We start from the raw sequence: 26291 nt of genomic DNA, 5'->3' as shown, positions 1-26291 counted from the left end.
ATCATCGTCACACTGCTGCTGGCTGACCTTGCCAACTTCCGCTGTTGGCCAAATATTATTGCCAATTTATCACATCTTAAAGCAACATTCGGTCCCAGCAGGGAATGTGTTTTTTTTTTCCCCTCTTTGCTATTCATGTTCTCTGCCCACTTCCGCTGGCAATCTGCAGCAATTTACGGCTTAGCCTGACGCGTCCTGTTGCTGATAGAGAGTATCTGTTCAAATGCTACATAATTCAAAAGGCCCAAATTTATGTGGCAACTAATTGCTCTCCCTATGTATGTGTGTGTGCGTGTGTGTGTGTGTGCCAGCAACAACACATGGCGTATGATTAATACGCAGCAGCTTTTATCATTTTTTTTTTTGTTTTTTTTTTTGGTTACTGGCTTTTTGTTCCTGTGCTTAGGAGCCTGCGACCTTCAGCTATTGATTGAAGTCTCAGGCAACGCCCCAGCTATGCATAGCAATAAGTATACACATAACTGATGAGGCTAGGATTCACAAGCAGGGCGTACACACTTTAGATACTCTACAAAAACTTTGACAGGAAAGAGCTAGTCGAGAATTTCTAAATGTTTAAGCTGAACCTATTTTTATGCCTAGAGGTATTTTGTTTGGGGCTTATCCTCACAGTACAAAGTTTGGGGATCGAACCCTCCTCGTATAGGAAATATATTTCATTTTTTTTTTTCAAATTCTTTTTGAGCAATAACATTAAAGAATATATTAAAACAGATTGCAAGCTAGTCAATACTTGACTTTTAAACTCTTCGAAATAAAGCTTAAAAATATTTCCACACTTCAGATATTCAAAACTTAGCTTAAAACTGAACCGATTTGCATGAATGATGCCATTTTGGCTTGTTAGTTATTTGATAAAATTGCATGTCGTACACTTTTTCAAATACCAATATATACGGCACCTGGAAACTAAGTTAATTGAAATATGCAAGCATCGCATACAAATTCTGTTATTTAATAGTCTGCACACACGCCAACCGATCTCATATATCAAATATACCCATATATATACAAAGGCAAAAGGCAGCATTTGGCTAGCAAGTTTATGGCCCAAACTGGTGTTCGACATGGCCAACATACATATGAGCTTACAAGTGAACTAAAATGTGCGCGCGCGCGTGTGTGTGTGTGTGTGTGTGGATATGTGCGCCTGGGCTTGCTGGTTTGGGCCAAATTGTAATCATAACTCGAGCGACGCGTTAAATATAACAAAAAATAGCTTTGAGCACGTAGCCAAACACAGTAAAGACACATGAGAAGGTGTGTGTGTGTGTGCGCGTGTGCGTGAGTGTGTATCTGTGTGCGCTGAAGTGCCATTGTTGTTTTTCGGGCTGCCTGGCTGTCAAAGTTTTATGCCAGAAAAGCATTTAACTCGCGATGCTCGCCTACATTTACCTTATTGTTGTTGCTGTTGCTGCTGTTGTTCGCGTTGTTTTTGTAACATGCGTGCGAAAAATTGGGTGTGAAAAGCACTTTGGCCATTTTGCCTCGAGAGTGGCAGCGTTAAAGAGACGTTTACTGTTATTCGAGCACTCCAACACACGTGCCAGCTAACCCTAGCCCGAGTCTTTCGATTGGGCGTACGCCCACCCACCCAAGCCTGGCTGAGTTGCTTTAGCCTGTAGGCTGTTTTATAGCCCTGCTCATGCCTAGGCACATTAAAGGATTTCTTTCATTTAATTTAAACCTTAAATGTGAACCAAAGCCCCTCCACCAAAGCTGCTAAAACAAGCGATGCCAACGGGGGACAGCGGGTCAGGCTTAGTTACATGTTGCCGTGGCAACAAATCCTCTTTGATAGGTTTCCACCTTGAATGCCTTGTTTATATATGTGTAAGTATTTCTGATTGTGACTGTGATTTCTTTATGTGAATTCTGCTGAGAGCTATTCACGTTATTTGCGGTCAGTAAGTGCTAAATGAATTGTATTCCTCTATTAAAAAGCCCTCTCCACACACATATGCTGAACTTTTATTTGCTGTGCAATTCCTCAGAAATAGCTCGTGTGTATTTCTTTCTTACTCAGAAAAACTCTTTTGTTGATTAATCTGTGCTTGTTTTGTTTAACTTCTTATAATTTTGTTCTGAGTTACATTTCAGAGAAATAACTTTTATATTTAGTTTGTATTTATTAGGAATTGGGTATTGAAAGGCAGAAGAGGAGGTGTTTTCCGTATATTGTTGTGTGTTGAATTTCTTTCAAAAAGTTAATTCTTAGTTTTACTTACGTTTTGTTATGTTGTAAGCTCAATTTTTACGAAATAACTCTTGCATTTCTAAGGAAATCCGTAAATAAATGGTCGTATGTGAAAATTTAATTGGGTAAGAAGACGTGTTTTTCATTTAATTCAATCGCTTGCATTATTTCCTAGAATTTCATTATATGAAAATTCTTTATCAGACAGTTTTTTTTCAAGTCAAATTTCGCAGAAATAACTCTTGTAATTCTGCTGAAATTTGTTAAGCAATAATTTGCTCTGTATAGGGACCAAATTGAGAAATACACGCTGCGTTTTTCATTTATTTTTATGTCGAGCATTTTGTGAAAAATGTATGCCTTGTTTGGCGCATTTTGTGTTGCCTACTTTTCAGCGTCTATAAATTTAACACCTCTGCACCGCACACGTGTGTCTGTGTGTGAGGGTGTGCCTGGTGTTGTGTGTGTTTGAGTGTACAGCTCGTAAACTTTTTGCCATGCTCAAAATGTTTTTGTTATACGGATCCTTTGATTATGTTGGCAACCACAACTCAAGTTGCGAGCCACGAACTTTAGACAACTTTGGCATATCTTTTTTTTTGTGCACTCTATCCACCCACTCTCTATCTCTTTTGCTCTCTCTCTCTCTCTCTCTCTCTCTCTCTCTCTCTCTCTCTCTCTCTCTCTCTCTCTCTCTCTCTCTCTCTCTCTCTCTTGCTCTCTCTCTATCTCTATATCACTCTTTCTCTGTATCTCTCAGTTGTTCTTTCCCGACAGTTCATTTTTATTTTCATGGCATTATTTTCTACTTTAAGCGGTTTTCGGTTTTTATGCGGGTTCGTCCAAACAGTTTTCCATCAACTTTGGTTTTTTTTCTGCTTTTGCTATTGGGGCTTGTCTCGACCAAAATTAAATGTTATTGGCCTCGTTTCTTTACGACATGCGCCAATTTTAACGCCCATAAATCAGTTGGTTGGAGTAGGCCAGTGTACAGGGCCTACAAGGATTTACGCACCTTTCAGAAGACCTTTTCAAAAAATTAAATTTCTTGCATGTTTACTTCCTTCACTTTCTTTTTTTTTCTGCTCGCATATTTAGTCGGATTTTCTCGGGTTCTTTGCATAACTTTGCGCTGATTTCATCTATCAAATTAAGAAAGTAAAAGCTAAAAATGTTCGCCCGCTCTCGTTACTCGTCGCTTGCCGCTCGTAAATTTGTGGCGACGCTGAAAAAAAAAGAAGAAAATTAAAAATAAATAAGGTATTTAAGCAAACATTTTCGTCTCAAGACATATTATTATAATATATCAAGTGGTCGAAAAATTGCCATAAAATATGTCTAAGAGGCAAAGCAGAATATTTTAGGGGGGCTTGTGGTACTGCGGTGGGGCTGGGCCGTCAAAACTGTCAACTGCCATTAAAATTTAATTTCAACGACCGTCTTTTGCGCAGTCCAAACACAAATTTTGACGCTTTGTTGCCAAACGAGCTCAATTAAGTAATTCGAAAATGTTGCATTGTGAAACATTTTGTTTTCGACACTTTGCCCAAAACGCTCTAATTGAGTGTGACCAGAGTCCAAAAAAGGTTTTGGGAAAAGGATTTCATTTTTCGCTTGTTGATTTTGGGTAATTAGCGTACAACTGAACAATTTGTAATTTTAATAGGCTTTTGTTCAGGCGCGATGAACAACGATGTTGCCTGATTTAAACTGTGTCCGGCTAAGCTGGGGCAGAGAGAGAGAGAGAGAGAGAGAGAGAGAGATAGAGAGAGAGGATAAAATGACAATAGGTAATACGTTAAGCCCAAAGAAAACTAAATGATTTACTTCGACTTGTGCCAAGTTGATTTTCAATTAGTGACTTTTAGCTCAGCTTAAAAGCCCCTATGAATAATAATGAGCTTAGGTGCTCGTAAAAAACTTTGAATAAAGTCATCAACATGGGTTTATTGACACATCAAATTACATTTGCTTTTAAATTATAAATGAGATACAAATTGTGTAATGTGTAGAAATATTTACTGATGCGCATCAGGCAGCAATATTATTCATATTAATGTACATGGTAGAGAAAGCAATTTCAATTAAATTTTTTACATTCCTTACACTTTGCTAATATTGTCAGTAAATGTGCTACGTGCTGGCTGACATGCAGAAGGAAGCATCTTCTCTGTCTTCTTCTAGAGTCGCCAAATTTGATATGCAGCTTCTAGAATAAACAGATCAAGTATCTTTCATTTTATAGCTACCGCCATCCCTCTGTGAGGCTGCTATATTAATTTGCTTTATTTGTTTCGTTGAAACTTAATTCCTGGTCTGGCTGTCAAGTATATGGTGGTGGCAATTAATTGTGGTATTGGAAGAAGAAGAACATATTCCAATGCCGCTTGATGCTGCTTTCTGCAAATCAGTTGAAATGTGTTTTTAAATTCTTCTAAATATATGTGCAAATATTTAGATTTCTCGCGTGCATATTTGCCATCCGTTTTAATCAAATCGGCTGTCACAAAAGTAATTCAAGATGTCTGCAGTTTCAAGAGTCCCGCATTTATTTGTTGTTGGAGGAGCCTGTCATTCCTTGAGGCAGCTGTCAGGCCACTTTGGCTCAGCACAACTCGATTGGGGAGCAGCAACTCCTAAAGCTGCCAGCTTATAAGTACAGTGCACACACACGTACCTTTCAATGAACTTTGCCCTTTTCGGCGAATGTTTATTTTCAATATAGGTATTTTTATGTGGCGTAGGCGCGGACCAGCCGAGGCGAGACGATGGCAATGTCGACGACACATTGGCCCACAATCGCGGTGGATGGTGCAAATGCGTTTGGCATTTCGGAGAGTTTAAAGGCAAAGTGAAAAATAAACAAGCCCACATCAGATCAGGCCAGATTGTATATAATATATATGTGTGTGTGTGTGTGTGTGTGCAGCAGCAGACCGAAAAATACCTTAGCAGCAATTAAAAGTTTCTTAATGCTGCAATTTCGAGTCTAAAGAAAACAGCGGGCAGCCAATTAAATGGCGATTAAAAATAAATTAAGTTTACTTTATGTATAAATTGTGTGTGCACAAACAACAACAACAGCAAATGGACAAAAAGTCAGCGCATAAATAAACAATTTGAGCTTAGCGTCTGGAGCAACAGCATACCATGAACGAAATTGTGTATAAAGGTGAAGGTCGAACGGCCGGATGGCCCATAGTCAAAATCAAAAGCAAAATACTTACTCAAGCATAAGCCACTCACACACACACACAAATTCGCACACTCACACCGACACACTCTGGGGAAAACTGTAGAGCCTATAAATAGTCTTAAAATATTTTTGTCGTTGCCACTGCCGCATTTTTGATGCGATTAGCCAAAAGATTTGTTGCCGTCTTAGCAACTGAATTCAAATGCAAACAAATCCCCATGAATTCGGCCGTCGTGGGCAGCGCGGTAAGAGGGGCGGAGGCGAAGGTTGGCATCAAGTGAAAAATGAAAATTAAATTAATTTTCAACACTGCCCGGCGCGCCTGTCAAGGTGCTGGCTGCCCCAATGTATCTTGTGTGGGCGACTCAATTGCTATGCGAGAGCTATGCCTCTCCCCCTCCATCTCCCTCTCCCCCTCTCTCTCTCTTTCCCCTCCATCATCCCTCTACGATTGATATTGTTTTGCAATGAATACGTATAGTTGTTGTTGCTTTTGGCCAAGTCAATTATAGTTTTGCATGCCTTCTGGCGCATTACAAATACTCGTCTTTCATGAATGAATGCGGCTGCACGTTTTGTTTTGTTTAGAATACAAATATGAATTGATCATCTGCAATGTGTTTGCATTTTAAAAATAACTTACGTTGATTTTACAATTGATCTAAGCTAACAACAGATTGTGCCTGAGTTATGAAAAGTGTCTGCAATAGTATTCGTAGAACTCTGTGGCGTCTAGTTAAGATTAATTAATAAACAGAAATTTCAAATTCCAATATTTGAATGTAATTTTATTTATAGCTCAGACAAAAGTAATTGAATTAAATTTAATCAATTTGATAGTTAAAGTTGAAGCTTGTGTTAACATTAATTAACCACAATAAAGGCAATTCAATTTGAATTATATTAATTTCCATTAAAAAAATGTAATTGTTAAATTGAACAAAAAACTAGGTTATTAAACCTATGGCGTGTGGTCAATATTAATAAATGGATATTAATAATTAATAAATAAATATAATAAATTAATAATAAATGCTGTGCAAAGGCATTTAAGCAGATATTTCCGCATCAGTAAAGCTTGCTTCTGCTTGTCGGCCTCTCGGCTAAAAAAACTATCTTTAAAAAGGCTTATATACTTAGATTCCCTTTTATGCTCCTGCCCATATATATAAAGTATTCGGTTAAAGCATAGCAAATGTACATAAGTCCGAAGGGGCATTCAATAGACATTTTTTCCCGTTTCATTTGACATTTCACTTACAGCAAAATTTCTCGCATTTCCAATCTAGTTTATTCCGTTCTATTACATATACTTCCCACACTTGACCCAAGCACATACCAAATGCACAATTCACAACAACTCCAGAGAAAACAATGTGTCACATGCTTCGCTTAAAAGCAAATGACAATTTCAGCAGCTGTTAACTGTGTACGTGTGTGTGTGTGTGTGTGTGTCTCTCTCTCCATACAGAAAACTCCACAAATGTGTACAAATCAATAAGAAATAAAAAGAAAAATACTTCAGCCAGTATTTCATAGTTCGTCGTAAGTGTTTGCCAAACAGATGGGAGCACACATCAAATACAAAACGTTTTGCAGTCAGAACTCGGAATTGGGACTTGGGTGGAGGGAAAAATGGCAAAGACACTTGTCGTACATATCAGCCATAACTTTGAAAATTTGCCTCGAGCGCAGCTTTCAAGAACATAACAAATGTCCAAATCGAATAAAAGGGCACAACTGAAAGACAAAAACAACATATGCAAATTGGGTTGGTTCTGTTTGGCCAAGTTCAACCCCAAAAAAACCCCTTTGATTGAGTTGACAGAGTAAAAATGTTGTTGCATTTATACATATTGAATGTGTGTGTGTATATGTATATGTACCTGTATAAATAGCTGATGTGTGTGCACAATTTGAAATTCAAGGCGCATGAATCATGCGATCGCAGGTGGGCGTGGCACTGTTGCTTAACCATTTGCCATTAATTAAATTTAATGAATTGTGCTGGCGCGTTGATTTGTGCAGCTGCAACAACAACAACAACGAGAACAAATTGTTTTGTGCTTTTGGCAAAAATGCAAAGCGCAACGCGGCGTATACGTGTTGTGCTACAAATTAAGTCCAACAATTGCCAAAATGGGCGTCACACAGACGCCTGCTCGGGCCGCCAGGGCACGTCCTGCCGCTAGATCTTCGTCTATTTCCGTTGCACGGGCTGCATTTGATTAGAACGGCATCCCGGCTCAAAAACACATTGCCGCCCCAGGAGGGCGCATGAAAGCAACGTAATAAATGTCAGCGCCAAATGACAGCTCCTACGGCTGTAGCTTCAGCTACAGCTCTAGAGAGGCCTCCCGCACGTTTTGAGTGACGTCAACAGCTGTCAGTTAATGTCCAGAGCACTCGCAACATATTTGGCCTGGTGCTCCTCCTGCTGCTCATGCGGCTCCTTGTTGTATTCCCTCGAGTCGAGCCATTCTCTGTGCGAGAGTTGCTCTTTTTCACACATGCCAAATGAAAATTAGGCTATGAAAAGTCCTGTTATGTGTATACACGAATATTTGTGCTGCGGTTTGTCCTGGCCCAAATGCCTCAAATGCACAGCGCCCCCTTCCTCCCTCCCTGCCTTACATTGTTTATTTATCAAATATCCACACTCTGTCAGAGCCAAAAATCCGGTGCTGCTAACAAGCGTCGAGAACAAAAGCAAAACACTAAAACAACAAAAGCACATACATATCAAGTGTGGCGACATCGAATGATGTACTGCCTTGGGATACCCTGTAAATTGAAAGAAAATTGTCTGTTTAAATATTTGCGATGCAGCATTTGGAAGGTGGAAGGCTTGTTCCAGGCTCGAAACTCAAATTAAATTTACGGCTTAGTCTGGGAGTAATCAGAATAATATTGCCTCAGGTACCGGGCATTATGTAAAACCCTTTTCTCATGCTCTAGCAACACTTAAATTAAATGTAATCCCAAGCTCTTCAAGTTTTTGGAACTATTTAGAGCTTAGTTCGCAACAGCTGCAGACGAAAAACACTTAAATATTATTAATTATAGCTCTTTTGTATAAAATATCGACTTATGAATAGCACATGGCTATGGCTTTCAGCCTATAATTTAGTGCAGAGCAGAGGACCAGGAGCCTGGCGTTCGCACCTGTAACATTTACCTTATATTTTGTTGGCCCTAATGACTTGCTCCCTTAGCCAACTCTTGGGACCAGGCAACACGCAGTGCATTAAATGTTATCCCTAATGGCTTCAATTGTTTGCCACAAACTTCTGTATGGGCTGATGAGACCTTTTGAATTCGCTGCGGCGAGGGTATACCAAAACCAAATGCCAGTCGCTTGTTAGGCCATTCTTGTTAGCCTTGTTTGCCTGTATCCTGTGCGTGAGTGTGTGTGTGTGTGGGCTGGGCATACATGCACAGCCGCACAATTAATTTGCGGCTTGCTAACCGAATGCTGTTGCGTATTTTTTTTTGCTTCTTCATTTTGAATTATAAATAAATCTGTGCATCTGACTCCATGGAATTGTGAATGCCCAATGACGTCACGTCATACACACACACACACACCAAAGCACACACATCACATAAATATTGCCTACTTATTGGCATGTCAGTTGTTATGAACCCGTACCTGGATCTGTGCCTTGACTTTGCTGCAGATAATTGATTAAAGGCTAAATGGGAGCGCCATTATCCTTAGCCAGATGTTGCCTCAGCTAATTAGACACTAAACTTTCTGCTTAATTAATATTGTCATTAGAGAGAGCGCAGATTGTGCCAATCTGTGTGTGTGTGTGCGATAGCACGCAGATGTAAGATAAAAGCAATTGGAATAAGTTGGCACAGTTACATTTTAGTATGCCGAACACATTGAATACACTAACTATTAAGGAGAAACTGACTGAATGAAGGTTAAACAAGCTTGTAAGCAAAAAATATTTGCTTCCAAGGAAATCAGAATAGTTTTGTTAGAAATGTATAACCCGATCAGCATAGCTAGGTCGGAGCAGCCTGATCAAGAATAAATGCAAATATAATGGGATGTGAAAGGAACTAGAAATTCAAGACAAATTTTTGACTTAACTAATCTTCAATGAATATACACAACTTAAAGAAATGAATAAATTGCAGAATATATAAAACAACAGGGATATACTGAACCTCAGCTGGAACTTGTACCCAGTAAATATTTCAGAAATACTTCAAAAATACTTCCAAAATAAGGAAAGATTTATTCGATTACAAAACTGAGTTAAAAGCTTTGGCTAATTGAATGGCCCAAAAACATTGTGTTGCCCTAAATATTTATGTTGTATATCAATTATATATACAACAAACATGATTGAATTTTCATGCCATTAAAGTCTACGTGCATTAGGGGTATTCATTTTGATTACACACTGAACCCAACTCAATGTCTGCAATTTGTTTATGTGGTTAATATTTTTCTTGGGACGCTTGTTGGACTTTTCCTGACGTTGCCAGTGCCAGGCCATAAATTTGCCAGGGTGAAAGAGACAGAGATAAAGAGAGAGAAGGAGGCTGACAAAGAGAGAGAGAGAGAGAGAGAAACTGGACGGTTAATACAAAGACATTTGTCGCCATAATTTGACAGGCACATAAATTCATTAAAGTATGCTCAGCGCTTGCTTTGCCGCCCGTTTTCTTTCCTTATCCCCTCTCTATCTCTCTCCCTCTCTGTTTGCTTATAGCCCTGACTATACCCTAGACTTTGCCAACATCATGAACTTGATGCATGAAACTGTTTTCTTGGCTTTCAGAAATATTTCATTACTTCATCACTCGCATTGTCATAGAATATATGGCACATATATTTCTATTTTTTTCCCTTCTTTATTTTCTTGTATTTTGTTTAATGTTTTTATTATTTTCGTGAAAATATTTTCGCAAACACGTCAAGGCATTGCCCCTGCCCCCAGCCAACCGTTCGTATACCCTACCTTTTATTTAGTCAATCGGGCACTTCTTTTCGCACCCCAGGCCTTTAATTTGGCTGGCGGCCAACGGAATTTGTATCTGTTTCAAATAGTTTGTTCTCCCTTTTCTCCGCATCCCCACCTGGCACCTCTTTCCCGCCTGCCCAGTTTCTGGTAATTTGTGTTTGCTTTATTTAAACGCGCTTTGATATTTTATTTATTTACGTGTGATGAGCAACAATCGGTTAAAGATTTTTGCATTCCTTGCTGCATTTGCATGATGTTAATTTTTAAATATCTTATTCCGCATTTTATCTGCTCACATAATTCACTTGTTGTTCGCCTGCTTCTTGCTGGTTTTTATGTTCTTCAATTCTCAATCTATGGCAATTAATTGCCATTGAGCATTTGCGTTCGCTTGGCAAAAGATATTTTCATCTGTTTAGAACATAAATATTGCGTGCACGCAAGTGCGCAGATATCTGTCGGGCTGTCTATCAATTGTTGGATTGATTTTAAAGACTGACTGAAGTATTTAAGCACTTGTTAGGAATTTCCTTCTAATTGCTTTTTCGGCATGTGGTAAATGATATCGTGTCTGTTGCCCGACGCATTTTTCCATTCCCCATTGCGTGCTTTGAAGCTCAACAGCAGTAGATACATGTATTTAGATTTATTTTTACTCAAGCAATCAATAAAGTAGGTTATCAAGTAATTTCCGGTTTCGTATGTACTTGAAGTTTGCACAGGATATGTCTAGAAGTCCCTTTGATTTATGGAAGTTGGCTGTTTTCAATTTTTATTTATTATTTTTAATTCTTGCCTATTTATGCCCTTGCAGTTGGTGTATAGAATTATAGTTAGATCTGTGATCCCATAATTTATATCGATTCCTATTCACTGCGATTAGCTGACTTGATATGTATTTGTTACAATCGATTCGTGTATTCTGATCTCTACTAAGCGAAAGACTGTGAAGGAAGCGTATAGTTTTCAGGGTAAATACTATTAACATAGGTCTTTCAGCTTAAAAGCTACCCTGGGTTAAGTACGATCGGCCGAATAGCATCTGTTATATACTCTTGCTAGTTATATAAATTTGCCTCCGGCAGCGTATTTAATCTTCTATAATAGTCGTTACTCATATTTTGCCCATTTTATATTTAATTTCTAAGCCCAACTCGACCATTTTTTTTTACGCTTCCAATTTAAATGCTGCACAAATAGAGATAAGCATTGGCTACTCTACAAATAATGAGCAGGACTGTGGCCTTCCCGCATGCTCAAATTAACAGGCGCATAATTGTTTGCCATTTCTCATTATTAAAGAGGTCGCCCCATTTACACACGAAGTACAAACATTTTACATGCACTCAGCTGTCCGCTCGGGGCTCTAGTTTTAAACAAGTCTCGCCAGGACACTGTCCAAATGTGGCCAGGGCTCTGAAGAGACCCACACGCTTAACCCTTTAACAACAATTAAAAATATTACACTTGACCACCAAAAGGGGGAGGGGCATACAAAATGGCTGCAAAAAATAACAAAAGACAAGCAACTGTGTGAGTAAATGTCTTTCTGTGTGTGAGTATGTGTGTGTGTGAGTATGTGTGTGCTTTGTGGCCACTCAAGTGGCTGCCCTGGCAGGCAATTTACAGTGGCCAGAGTAGTGGCAGCTGCTGCTGCTGCTGATGGTGATGGTGTGGTCCTAGAGAAACCGAGAAAACCGAGTAAACCGAGCAAACCACCAGCCAGCATGACAATTAATGTAAAAGCCCATCAAGTGTTTGCAGTGGGCCCCACATGCTGCCGCTTGCTGTTTCTCTGTCTGGTTAGTTTGGCACATGCTTGTAAATTAGTTGGCTGCACTTGTTACAGCATTTAGTATCTGTGTGTGGACTTAACTCATTTCTCTTACTATTTTCTTTTCTCTTTCCATTTGATGGCCTATTTGCAGAACCAAGAAAAGACAAGACTGATGCACAACAACACGGTGGCAATGGCACATTATCAACACCGAATATTGAGCAGCCAACATGCCAGGGCTCCATGCTGCCACCACCTGGCGGTGGCGGCGGCGGAGGCGGTGGCGGCATGCACCAGCAGCAGCAATACAACCAGACCGATTCCAATAATAAAGTGGAGCGACCCAATACTCTGGGCGGCAGCAACAAGCTGTCGCGGCGAGGAGTCAACATTTGCTACCACAACGAGCACTGTAAGTGGACAACAAACTGAATTCGATTGTGTAGTACAAACTTTATGCTAGAGTATTACCAATAGACCATAACCGGAAAATGGAAGCCTGTACGCATAAAACTGTTAAGCGATGGAGTTTCAAATAGTTTTAGTTGATCTTCAACCGACCCAATTGGAGGTTCTCAATTAAATAAGTACAGCAGTCTAGGATTTGCTAAATTCAAAATACTTAGAGCTTTTATCCTTCTTAGATGTAGTTTCTATTAAACAAAATACCCTAGTTTAGTTTTGAAAGGCAATGAAATCTAATTTATATTCTCATAAGGCATTAATTTGAGTCTCAGTTGCTTATCGATAATTATTAGGCAATCGATATTGATAGATTCGTACTGCAACTGATTTTGCTATTGGCAAATCTCACCTATATTTATAGAATTTGTTCAGCACTGACTTGCAGCGATAGTTATGGGTCAGCTTATGATTACCCTCAATCATATTTGATTATAGCAATCAATTTGATTTATCTCAAACTAAACTAAACTTTATCTATCGATAACTTTTGTTATCGATATTTGAGGACTCATTTGATGAGAGAGCTATCAGTCGTTTTACTATTACCCTAAATAATATTTGACTATCGTTAACTGTTTCGATCAACCGGCTTATCTACAATCGATGTCTATAGTTTTTTAACGAATGACCGATAACTTATGATTATAGGGCAACTTATCTATCGATAGCTGATCGCTTACTATAATTATCGATATATTTACGATTACCCCCAATTAAATTCAACTATCGTTAACAGTTTCGATAAACAGGTTTCCATCGGATGGTTTCAATCCCCCACACTTCTCTCACAACACACACCACACACATCTCACACCACACACTCGCACACTCTCACACACGCATACATTCACGTCATTGGCTAGCGACAAAAAAATGTAAAGAAAAAAAAAACAATTCACACTCATTCACTCTATCGTTCTGCCTCTCTGTCTCTCTCGCTCCTTATTTTGCCCCGATTCTTGATTGTAATCGTTTTTGTAGATGGCGGCGACGATGGCAAAATGGTGGGTGGACCGCCGGGCAGCACACCACCGCCATATGCTGGCGGCAAGCTGCCGCCGGGCGTGATGCTCAGCGAGCTGCCAGAGCCGCCGATACCGGTATCGGAAATTGGACCCATCCCACCGCCGCCGATGTTCTCCACGCCGAGCCCGACGCTCATCGCTGGACGACCGCACGGGCCAGGCGCTATAAACGATCAGGATTACCAGCAGGACTACGACTATGATGGTAAAGTTAACCAATCGAAACATCAGCTAGCTTCAGCTCATTACAACTGCGCACTTCATAAATTATGCTAGTGCCCCCCCGCCCCGCTCCCACAAAACTAAAAAATCAAACCAAAGTGTGACCGAGTTGCCCAACTATTTAACTAACTTTCTGGTCTGTCCACAACTGTTTTGCCTTCCCACACAGATCACGATCCCGACCAGGACGAGCTCGACTCCGATGATGAGTACGCGCCGTACGGCGGCAACCATGTGCGCGTCATGGATACGCAGCGCGTCGAGGAAATTCCAGCCAAAGAGCCAAAACCAAATGCAGTTCCTCTAAAGTCGGCGCTGAAGAAAAAGGTCGGCATCTCCGGCAACGCCAATTCCGCCTCCACGCCAGTCACGCCCACACAGGAGCATCACAGCGCCGCAACAGCTGCTGCCATTTCCAATAGCAATGGCGGCATTGGCTCCATGGCGGCCGCAGCCGCTGCAGCGGCCCAGCAGTCGGCCAATCAGCGTCCACTCGTGGTGCGTCAGGATGCGGCGGGCAACAACTATTCGCTCAAGTAAGTCGCTGGTCAACTGGGTAGCTCTAGTGTCTATAGTTCTTGCGTTCCATTTGAGTTGTTTCTTTTTCTTCGTTTTGTGTAGTTTGAATTTGTTTTACTTATCTTTCTTCTCTCTTTCTCTCTCTATCTCTCCCCTCTCTCTCTCTCTCTGTACTCATCATGTTACGGGCGGTTCTTCCCTCCACTTGTTTCATTCTGCTGCCACAACAAAACTAACCAAAATCTATCCCTGAATAATTAATTTTTGTATGAATAATATCTTAAATTTATTGTTCTGCAATTTTATCTTAAAACAAAAAAACAAAATTATTTTTCTTTTCAATCAATTTGTTGTTTTGTTCTTGTTTGTTTTCCTTTTGTGCGCGTGCTCCACACGTTCTTCTGCTCCCTACCCAACTACTACTACTACAACTCAATCTCTACTATATACAATCTCTACAATATATATACAATCAATCAACCAAAAATACAACCCGTATACGTTATTGAACCGAAATCAGGCCTATACTACGACCACGGATTAGAATATGGTAAACATTTTTTTAGCTAATTTATTTGTTATGTGAAACGTATGCCAAAACGCTTTTTAGACTACTTCACTTCGCGCTCTCTCACTCACTCTATTCCCCCTCTCTCTTTCGCTCTCTCTCTCTCTCTCTCCCTCTGTCTCTCTCTCTCTCTCTCTCTCTCTATCTCTCTGTTGTGACAACCCGCTAGAATTTTATTTTCAAATACCCCCAAAAACAATTCAACTTCAAGTTTAATGCAGGCCAAGAATTTTTATAAAATTACAAACGGAAATTCTCTTGTTTTATATTGTTTCGATTTATTTTTCAAGTTTTTTCAGACGTAAATTGTATTGTCCTGCATAGTCCTTGAAGTGTTTTAATCCTCTACCATATCCCAATTCCCCGCTTCTCCAATTGCCATCCCCATGCACCTTAACAATCATATTTCGGTTATGTGTTTTGATTAAATTTTAAACACTGCCCCCTAAAGCAAAAACTTGACAACACTTAAACGAGAAGAAGCAGAAACATTCACACACTCAACAGCAAACATGGGCACACTGTTTCTTTCTTTCTTGTTTCTTTAGTATTGAATTACTAACTTTTGGTTGTTTGACATTAAGTTTAATTTTCTCATGTGCCTCCTATCCGCTGAACTTCCAAACCCTCAATGTCGTACATATAAATATCTCTCTGTGCGTGTGCGTGTGTGTGTGTGTGTCTGTGTTTGTGTCGGTATTGTTTTTATGATAAAAGTTTTCTTTTACTTTAGTTGATTATATTTTCTTTAACGCCGCTGCATGTTGCCACTGCGAGACAAGTTTTCATTGCATACTACACAGGCTTTCAACTTCCTTATGAAGCACATGATATTACACAGCATGCCTTAATTTAATTTCTTTGTCACTGCATGTCAAAGCAACATATATAAAAATAAGACCCAACACAAAAAATTAAAGAACAATAAATTGGGATTCAGAAGTGGCTTTCATTGTTGGTTGAGGATAAATATAAAAAACGTTGACAGATGACAAGTGCTACAAGTTGAGATGATTTCTGTAGCCAACGATGCGGCATAATCGAAACTCGATTGGTGGCAGCCGCACATGCGAGTCCTTTAACCACGCCCCAATTGGCCCAAAAGAGCCTTGAAAGGAAGCAAAAGAAAAAAAAAAGGAAAAGAATATGCAAAACAGTTGCAACAAAGCGTAAAAGCAAAGCAACTGTACGTAAATGCAAAAATTCTTAACATATTTATCATAAATTGTGCGAGAAACCGAACAACGGACAGTCCTTTACCATGGTGATAAACCATGTAGAGCATTGCGAATTAAATTTGGTACTCTATTGCCAATAGCGAGCAGTTAGTCGAGAAATAAATATATATATTTAGAACCTTAGACTAACTAGCAAAAGGGATGAGAATGTCTTTGAATCACTTTAGTAAACGCATCTGTGACATAATAACATATCCTGTAGCAAGCTAATCTTCTAGCAAGGATAATATAATCTGCATATTAATAGGAGTACAAAGAGAGAAGCGTAGTCTTGGGGAAGTGTCAGTGCAGGCGCAAGAAGCGAAGCGAGAAGTTAAAAATTAAAAGATAGCAAACATGCTATTACATTAATTTTAGCGCTCCTTTTGACCATTTTTTTGTAGTTGGTGTGATCATACAAAGTATAAGGAATGTATGTCAAAGTCAACTTGATAAAAATCGGGATAAATGTATATCTTGTACGGACTTAGAGGTAAAGTTAGCAAGGGAATTGAAGACTACTGAACTACCGATTTGCTCCTTTAAATATCATTGAAATGAGGGGCTTGGCAGATAATCATAATCGATATCTATCAAGCTGTTTTCAGACTGTTAGATATTATTGCGTAGTCGATTACCCCGACTGCAACGTCCTGTCTCTATTTCGTCTTTTAATACATAAAATAGATAACTTTAATACCTTTGTAGAACTCCCTAAATGTGGCAGCCCGTCAGACTCCTTAAATCTGCTTTTGGGTCTTGTACATTTTGCAGGCAGTTCTTCTGATTGAAGATGACTTGCGAAAGGGTATTGATAAAGCGGCACTTGTGTTGCATAATTCGCTTCAACTCGTTTTGCATGGTAATGTGGCAAGCATAGACACGATACGATTACACACACACACACACAAATACACACGAACACCCGCACACACACACACACACACACACAAGATATACGCTTAATGCGAAAGTGTTGCGGATGCGCCTGACAGGATATAACATACCGGGCGGGCTTCTCGGCCAGGCGACAGCTTTAAGTACAAAGCCAAGCACACACACACACGGATTCACACATACACACACACACACTTGCATGACTGTGGTAAATGTATGCGAATGAGTTGCCAGATGTGCGCACACGTGTCGTTAAAAAGAAAAGCACAAAAAACAACAACAAATTGGTGGAACAAAATAAAAAAAAAAGGGAAAAGATAAATCCGAGAGCAGGCAAAAGCATTTGGCTAGCAACAAAAAAACTTTAAGGACATGTGCCAGAGAGTTATGCAGGAAGATGAATAAATTAAGCATACTGTGTGTGTTGGTGTGTGTGTGGGTAAATCTGTGAAATTGCGCTAGCGAGATTGCAGAGATGAAAGTGTTTTTTTAGGCTTTGCTGCATGTCCTTTTGATGTATAACTGTGAGTGTATGTGCGACTGTGCGTTAAATGTGACCAGCCTAATGATAGTAATTAAAAATAACGTATATATATACAAATGCTTGCCGCAGTTGGTAATTAACTAATCTGTTGAACCAATTCCCAACAGCAGGCAGCAAATGTTCAATATCCAACTGCCGTGCACCGTGGAGAACAAGGAGAACACGCGGCCGTTTGTGATAAGGGAGAGCAGCAGCGATAGCGATGAGAGCGATGGTCACATTGTCTATCGGGACGATGACAATGATAATACACGGCTGGCCAAGCTGGCGCGCAAGGAGTCGCTGTCATTGAAGCTGCAGCTGCGACCAGACAAACAGGATCTGATCAATCGCAATATATTGCATCAGGTCAACGACAATGAGATCAAGGAGTCCAAGGAGGCAATTGGGGCGCGCCTAATCCGACGGCTATCAATGCGACCCACCGCCGAGGAGCTGGTGGAGCGCAATATTCTAAAAAGTGAGTGCACCCCTACAATTAAATGAACTATTTCTTACCAAAAACCATTTAACGTCATCAGCTCAATCACCCGCCGAGGAGAAGAAGCAGAAGGAGGAGAAGAAATCGTATTTACTGCGCAAACTCAGCTTTCGGCCCACCGTCGAGGAGCTCAAGGAGAAGAAGATCATACGCTTCAACGATTACATTGAGGTAACGCAGGCACATGATTACGATCGACGGGCGGATAAGCCATGGACAAGACTGACGCCAAAGGATAAGGCTGCCATACGCAAGGAGCTGAACGAGTTCAAGTCCTCCGAAATGGCAGTCCACGAGGGCAGTCGCCATCTGACGAGGTAATTAAACACAAAATCATGCCCAAATGCCACAACTCACTCAACCTTGGCCACCAAACTCGAAACTCAAACCCGAACCAAAATCGACAACTGAGCCAAGCGCAAAATTGCCAAATGCCCAATGAAGTGTCACGTGCAGTTCACTGCCACTGACCAATCCCATTCCGAGCTCCAAGTGCCCCACACCCAAGCGTCCACTTTTCCACTTGTCCACTTGCCCCATTGCATTGTTCCTGCGATATATGTGCTGCCACAAAGGACTTTGCGTTTGCTAACTGCATTTTGTCGTCCTTTTTCTTTTTTATTCTTTCGACATTTCTATTTCCATTTCCAGCTGCAGTTTTTTTTACTGCCATGTGGGCAGTGGGTGGCAGTCAACTTTTATAATGGCTTTTGGATTCTGTGGTCGCAGCTCTCCTTTAAAGCCCCACGCGCGACATGCTTTAACTAACCAAGCGCCGCAAGTTTTGGGCTTTCGGGTCCAACAAATTAGACAGGCCATGCACACGCAAGCACCAGCTACAACTAGTCCCCAATAAGCTGGCAAAGTTTCAACAAGCAACAAAAGCGTTGCCAGACAGTTTAAGATGACTTTAAACTTAGGTCAAAAGGCTGAAAATACTTTAAGCAAACGTCAAAGAGCTACGTTTGTGGCAAAAATGAAAATTTAATTTCATTAAAACGGCTGCCAGACCGTTTAAAAGTCAGTCTTGACATTTCTAAGTGGCTGCCAATATTTAAAAGTGGCTTCAATTTACTTAAAGCGTAGCCAGACAGCACCTAGTCTTTGACTTTAATGTGTTTTGTCTGAAATAGCTTTAAATTCTAACTTTAATTCAAATTAAAATCTAAAGCTAAGCCAAGCACAAAGCGTTGCCAGACAGTTTAATTTCTTGTGCGTCGTCCAAAACAGCTATATGTTTGAATTCTGGTAAAAATTGAAATCTAAAGCTAAAGCTAACACTCACAGCTGCCAAATTTCCCCTATACAAGCCAGTGCTGCCTTTTGGGGCATTTAAAACCTAGTTTGAACGGTTGCTAATATTTAAAACAGCTTTAAATGCAAAGCAACAAATTCAAAAGCTAACTAAAATTCCAAAATCGTTGCCAGCTGTGTAAACTTTCATGCCGAGTGGATTTTTGTTACCTTCAAAAAGAAAAACAAACTAAAAATATTTGAAATAAAATGTACAGTGGCCCTTGTTAATCAAAATATGCACTAGAGCGTTGCCAGACCGCTTGAATGTTAGTTATATATCATGTTTCCAACTAACTTCTCAGGTTGGCGCTATCTTAATCAAAAAGTGTAATCTAATCCAAACATTACGCAGTGTTGCACACTTTGGGCTTCAACTTTGCAGCAGAAACGGAAAACTAATCTTAACTTTTGCAATTTTCGCAATTTTCTTCTACCTTGCAGATTCCATAGGCCATGACGATTGCAATGGCAGCAACTTTCCAACAAATTACAGCAACAACAACCCAAACAATTGTATTTTGTGCAGCATAAAATTGTCAACAAATATTTAAAAGCAAAACATTAAGAAACAACAAAAACAAAAAAACTCAAAAAAAAAAATCACAAAAAAATACAAAAAAAAAGAAAGTTTAAAAATAAAAAATGCGATAAGACACAATAAGAAGAAGAAAGGCAAATAACAATTTTCAAATGGCAAAATTTAGTAAGAAGAAGCAGATGCAATTCAAATTGAAATGTTTTATTTGTTTAGGGTTTTCTGTTGATTGCGAATTCCGCTCGTTTTTCTAATTTTAAGTTCTATTCTGTACGTAGTATTTTTTGTGTTTTTTTCTACAATTATTCTTTGTTGATTGTGTATGTAAATAAATTTTTTTGGCAATTCCCCCAAAATAGATTTGAGAAATGCAAATCAAAATATCAATTCGTCTTGTGTAGATGTGTTAAGTCGATTTGTTAATTCTTCAGTCATGGCAATTATGTATTATATTATATAACAGTGAAAGGTAAACTAAATTACACATTGGATAAATGTTTAAACTAAATTACATTTATATTAACACATTAACATAAAACCACAAAACAAGTCAAGCAAATAACAATTTCAGAGAGAGAGAAAGAGAAATTCTTAAACTTTAAGCATAAATTTACTTTTACTGCTGATTTCCATACATTTTTAGATTTTGAATTAAGCCAACTACAAATTAAAAAAGAAAAGAATGAAAAAAAAAAGCAACACCGCAAATAATATTATAAATTATACAAAATGCGAACAGTTCTAAAACAAACATATATATATTCTATTTTTAAATTTATTATTATTGTAAAAAGCCTAAACGTAAACAACACATTAAAAAATAGAGCTGAATAGAAGAACATAAAAATATTAAAAAATAAATTACAATTTTTTTGAAAGACATTTCAGCAAAAACTGTTGCCAGGTTTTATTATTTATTTCAGTTCTTAAATTAATTATAAGTTATATTTAACATTTGATTTGTATATAACATGTACATACATATCGCCGAATTGCATAAAACTTGAAAGCTTATCGTGAAAAATAGGTAAAGCCATAAATAAGGACAACAACTCTAGTTGGAATGAGGACACAAAGATAAGGCAACGTGCTCAAAGAATAAGTAGAATGGATAAATTTCATAAAAACAAAAAACCGATCGATAAATTTGTAACAAATAACATGGCAAGAAAATATCAGGAATTACAAACTGAAGCAAGTTGGACCCAGTATGAAGTTTTTTAAGTGAAAACGACGTAACAATTTAACACGTAAGTCACGTAAGATTTTAGAAGCAGAAGGAACCAAAAAAAAAAAATAAATTAAAACCACAAAATAAAACAAAAATCACATCAACTAAATGTTGAATAAATATCTATTTTGTAAAGCGAGTTGCGAATAGTTACGAATGATTAAAATGAGAAACTGAAACTTTTACTCCAGCATTCACATAGTTATGAATAATCCAAAAAAAAAGAAGAAAATAATGAAAATATAAATTCCTAATTGTAAAAAAATTTGCGAAAAAAAAGAAAAAGAAATTACGATTAATTGAAATGCAAATTCAAATGCTCGCGCGTGCTCGTGAATATTAAAATTAAAAAGCTAAACAAAAACAAAAACAGTTTCAAAGGACATTTAGTAAGAAATTAAGCTCTACAAATAATAGAGAAGACAAGAAAAAGCGAACTTAGTTTAAAGATAAATTGGCGCTTCCTTTGCAAGTTTCATATTTCTAAAGCAAACAACACACTCACACACAATTTAAAGTAAAAGACAAAAATAATAAATAAATAGACTAAAGAGTAAAGTAAAAACTTGTTTCAGGGCAGTCAACGAGTTGGCTCGAATAAAAAGCTTTTGCTTGATATCGCGAGGCTTGCGTCATATATATATGGCGAGAAGTTACGATCTAATAGCACAAATAGGTCAGCTGCCAGTTTCTCAAACCGAATCTAAGTCGTGTCTCTCACACTCTCTGTCTCTTGCTTTAAGGCGTTGCATTGTCAGAGTTAAGCAATATAAATTGCAAATATATATATATACATACATATATATATATATATATATATATATATATATATAATTATACATATACATTAAATATCTATACAAACTATATAGTATATATGTATACAACTATTTATATGAGATGAAGAAGCAGCTAAAGCAGTTGACGCTATATACATACAACTATCAATATGGGATAGCATAATTTACACTTTTTCTATGAATCGACTTTTAGTGTACAATAAAAACAACAACAAAAAACTACACTAACAACAACATCCACAACAACAGGAGCCCCCGCGTTGATTGAGAGCCTACCTATCCATAACTAGCGACGAGTTTTAGTTTAAATGCAACTTTGTGTACAGCATTTCACACTGTCCTTTCGAATTCTGTTTTCAACTCTAACAACAAAATTTGCAGTTGCCGTTGCAAAAGCAAAAAATGCAAATAATATTTAAAAGAAAATGAAATGAAAAACTGTAGAAATAAATAAGAACACCACATGACAAAAAAACAAAAAAACACGAACAACAAACAAGCAGCAGCCAGAGCAAGTATCTAATAGCACTTGGTCAGATCTTCTAGGCTGAGAAAAATAAAAAAAAGAAAACATTTGTAAAAGCCCAAAGTTAGGCAGAATCCGTTGTGAAGATTTGCAAAATGACACGTTAAGTAAATTAGCAAATTAAGCGTAGACAGTCGAAGTATGCAGACACAGAAAGAAACTGTACGAACAACAAAAACAAAAACACAAAAGAATATTGAATAATAATCACCGACAAATTGAGATTTAATAAAGATTTAATTACTTACAAAACACATAACATATAATTTAATGGAATAGCCTTTTGATAAGAATAATCAAGCTCGGAAAATGTATTTAATGTGAAGCTAATGTGTTCGAGTCGGATATATTTACCGACTGTAGCAAATATTAAAGAAAGCAAGTAAGTATATACTCAGTTCACATTCTAATAACTTACAAAATTTGTATTACGAAATATTATTTAATTCATATTCATATTCGCTTCCATTAATTTATCTTATTCGTTATTTATATTCTTATAGATACTTCATCAGTTTCATCTATCATCAAAATTGTCTCTGGTTTAATTCACACACATCAAACAAAATTCAACATCCATGCATGCAGACTTTGATTCCAAACTCGGTTTGTCATAAATGTTTTTTCAAAATTTCAATGTTTTAATTATATTTGCGCGCCTGTACCACTGAAAATATTGAAAATCATAAATATTTTCATGTACAAAAGGCGCGCTAGAATTGGGTTCTATCAAATAAGCTAAGATAAATGTCATAGCCGGGGCTGGGCCTCCCTTCAAAAGTTTTGAGCTATAAGCCAAGTCATTATGGTTCGATTCGGGTTTCAGTTCATTCGTTTTGTTAGCTTCATTGCTTTGTAGTTTGGGTTATAGTAAACTATTTATTTGATTTACGGGTTGATATATACATATTATCAATTTGCCAGGCAAATTTGGGTGTTATATAATCGCAACACTTCAACTGACTCGCAATAAAACTTTCATTGCTTATTCTCCGACTGTTAGAAAACTCATTCAAAGCACACAAATTAGGCAGAGCTTGAAATTAGCTGCATGAATCGATTTAATAAAATTTCAATAACCTTCAAATGGGCATATATATTGATGTACTTATGAATTTAATACGCTGTTAAACAATTTGAATGTGTGCATAATCTGGGTACCCATTTGGTGCTTATTCGTCTATTTCGCCCTCGTACATGATATGAAAGCGCTCTCTAATTGCCTCGACGCTGTCACAACCATTGATCACATCGGCGACATGCTGAGTGCCCGCCTGCAGGAGACCGTCAATGTTCAGATAGTCGGCCGCAATGATCAGCTCAAATATGGTCGAGTCGGTGGCATTCGATTCGGTGAGAATGCGCTGGAATAGGGAACGTTGATACTGCAGCATTTCCTTGTGTTCCAATGGCGCGTCCACTGTTTGCACGGCCTGGCACCAGTCGAGGACGAGCTTAAATATATCGGACCTAACTCGGTTCAGTGGCATCACATTGGCATCGTCATCGGGGCCATCGTTGCCTTTCAAATCTCCGCGCTCCGACTGCAGCCAGCTGTGGGTCAAACCCATTTGCTGGGCGACCTCGAGACACACATCAAAGACGATGCCATCGCTCGTGCGTATTTGAAGTGCTTGTGATGGCTGCGACATTTAAACGGGTTTTATGTCAGGTTGATTTTCTTTTTGTAGTTGAAAATTAATTTGCTAGTGGCGAAACGTTGCCTCAACGATTGCTGAGACTTGATTACAAATATGTAGCCAAGGCAGCCCGAAAGTATACGGCAAAATGTGCGCAGCTGCACAGACTGAAAGTTGTAGCATAACTTATGGGTCTGTGTGTGTGTTGCCCCCCTTTGAACTCTGAATGCTTGTAGAAATTCATTGAATTCATTCATAAATTCCGTCGCGTTCTGCTTGCCACTTCACGTGCCAACGGAGCGGAGCAAGTGCGTCTTTGTATCTTTGCAAATGTATCTGCGTACGTGCCAGACTCAGACTCTCAGACAGCCAAGCTACAGCAGCCTCAGCCTCAGGTGAGGCGACAACAACGACAAAGACAACAACAACAATGAACACAGCTACAACGACAACGACACCAATCACAATCATCATAAGGCCGTCGCCATCGCAGTTGATTATGATGAGCTCTTTTCGAGCTGACTTTTTTCTTGAAGTGTTTGCTGCTTGGCTCGTCTCCATCTTCAACTCCATCTCCATTGCCAGCTCCATCTCAGTTGCTTTCCTTTGCGAAAGTTTATCATTGCGGCAAGATTCTAACATTTTTGTGTGCATTCCACTTTGGTGCGTTTTCGGATTTCTCAAGAGTTTGCCTTTTGCCACGCTCATAAAACGTACTCGAACTCATTAAAACGCGCACTCTGATAACCGAAATGGCCACATTGGACGGTGGTCGCTGGGGACGGAATGGAGGGACATGGAACGGGTTGGCGACGTGTTTTGCATGTGCCGTGTAAAGCCGACTGATTTATTTGATGGCCATTTGTTGCTGGTTGCCGGCAAGTTAGCACGTTGCACGATGGGTTCTGTGCTGGCTGCGAAATGGGGCAAGTAGGCAACAATTTCGAGACTGGCAAAATGTGCCCAGTTAATTAGCCAAGTTCATGTGGGAAAAGTTGTACAAGTGGACAGTTGTGAAAGAACTGCCACAAATTGGTTATGATGATGCTTAACTCTGGGCAGCATAGTTGTTGGAAACTGGGTACAAATTGACGGGAATATGTAGAGCTATAAAATTAAGCGTATTATTTTATTTTTTGGTATCAACATTTCTGTAGCTCTGCAGTGCCCATATATCTATATATATCAATTACATTCAAATGAAAACACGCTTTAATTCGGTCATCGACAGTGTTATCCGTAGAGTGTTATCATAATTGCAAACAGTTTGAAAATAATCCTCGTGTTGGCATGCCAGCATAAATTTAACAAGTTGTCGTTGGATTATCCAAGTGGATTTCACTGCCAGGATGTCTCATATATATAAAAACACTACATTTTATCGGAAACATTCTTCAATCTGCTAAAATTGCAACCAGCTTGTAAATTTATTGGCGTGCTAGAGTGGCAGCATGCACTTCACACGTAGGAGCTTCAAATGGAAATAGGTATGTGCCAACTATATCTATTAATTACATTGTATACCATATCTCAAATAATTAATCTGGTCAACCAGGTCATCATCCATCAGGCGTTTAAATAATTGCAAGAAGCTTTTAAATGTATCGTCATGATTGAATGCACCTTGCAATTAGCCGCAGCAATATCCAAATGGATTTCGGTATGTCCCATATATATTAATTATTTATATCAATTACTTTAAATATGTCAATCAATCTATCCAGTCTCATGTTGGGGATCAGATCTGAAACTGTTCTAAGGATTTTTTTTATATATATTATATATGCTATTATATCCTAACGTCACGGATATTGCAACATTAGGAGTTAGACAAATGCCTGTGCTACTGGCTTGGCCAACTACAGTGCTGTCCATTTTATTGGGTCATGTTGGGGCTCGGGGTTGGCAGCTAACAACAATTTGAGAAAGAAACAAAAATTTGCATTTGGCCCGATCGTAGTTCGCGACTTGTCGTTGCTGTGGATTTCTTTATGACCCGAGCTGGCAGTGGCGCGGAGTTTTATTTCAACCATGGCCTTTGTTTGGCTGCAAGTTTATTTGATTCTATTTTCATTTTATTTGAATTGTGGTGCGCTTTTATGGCCTGTGCATGAGCCTGTTGCCTGCCAGCCTGCCAGCCAGCCAGCCA

General features: G+C 38.8%; 2 protein-coding genes across 9 annotated transcripts in view; one reads left to right on the top strand and one right to left on the bottom strand.

Moving 5' to 3' along the window:
* The window catches only part of LOC115767174 (phosphatase and actin regulator 4), a 94161-nt gene extending 74156 nt beyond the window's left edge, over positions 1–20005 (top strand). For 3 of the 8 annotated variants that reach the window (XM_030711358.1, XM_030711357.1, XM_030711364.1), the window contains 7 exons: positions 12328–12588; positions 13623–13871; positions 14058–14424; positions 14928–14957; positions 17741–18093; positions 18155–18431; positions 19852–20005. In XM_030711358.1, coding sequence (XP_030567218.1) covers positions 12328–12588; positions 13623–13871; positions 14058–14424; positions 14928–14957; positions 17741–18093; positions 18155–18431; positions 19852–19867 — 1553 coding nt within the window. In that variant the 3' untranslated portion in view covers positions 19868–20005. The remainder of the gene's footprint in view (positions 1–12327; positions 12589–13622; positions 13872–14057; positions 14425–14927; positions 14958–17740; positions 18094–18154; positions 18432–19851) is intronic. The other 5 variants (XM_030711359.1, XM_030711365.1, XM_030711362.1 and 2 more) reach the window with 3 other exon arrangements.
* A 3669-nt stretch (positions 20006–23674) lies between these two features.
* Positions 23675–24154, bottom strand: LOC115767132 (S-phase kinase-associated protein 1). The gene has a single exon (XM_030711294.1). It carries the CDS (start codon positions 24152–24154, stop codon positions 23675–23677), a length of 480 nt encoding a protein of 159 aa, XP_030567154.1.
* Between the last annotated feature and the right edge of the window lie 2137 nt (positions 24155–26291).

The sequence above is a fragment of the Drosophila novamexicana genome, unplaced genomic scaffold (assembly GCF_003285875.2).
Source record: "Drosophila novamexicana strain 15010-1031.04,08,12 unplaced genomic scaffold, DnovRS2.1 tig00001340-arrow-arrow-pilon, whole genome shotgun sequence".
NCBI lineage: Eukaryota > Metazoa > Arthropoda > Insecta > Diptera > Drosophilidae > Drosophila > Drosophila novamexicana.
The sequence above is the reverse complement of the archived record's forward strand: the minus strand, read 5'-3'. Positions and strand labels throughout refer to the sequence as shown.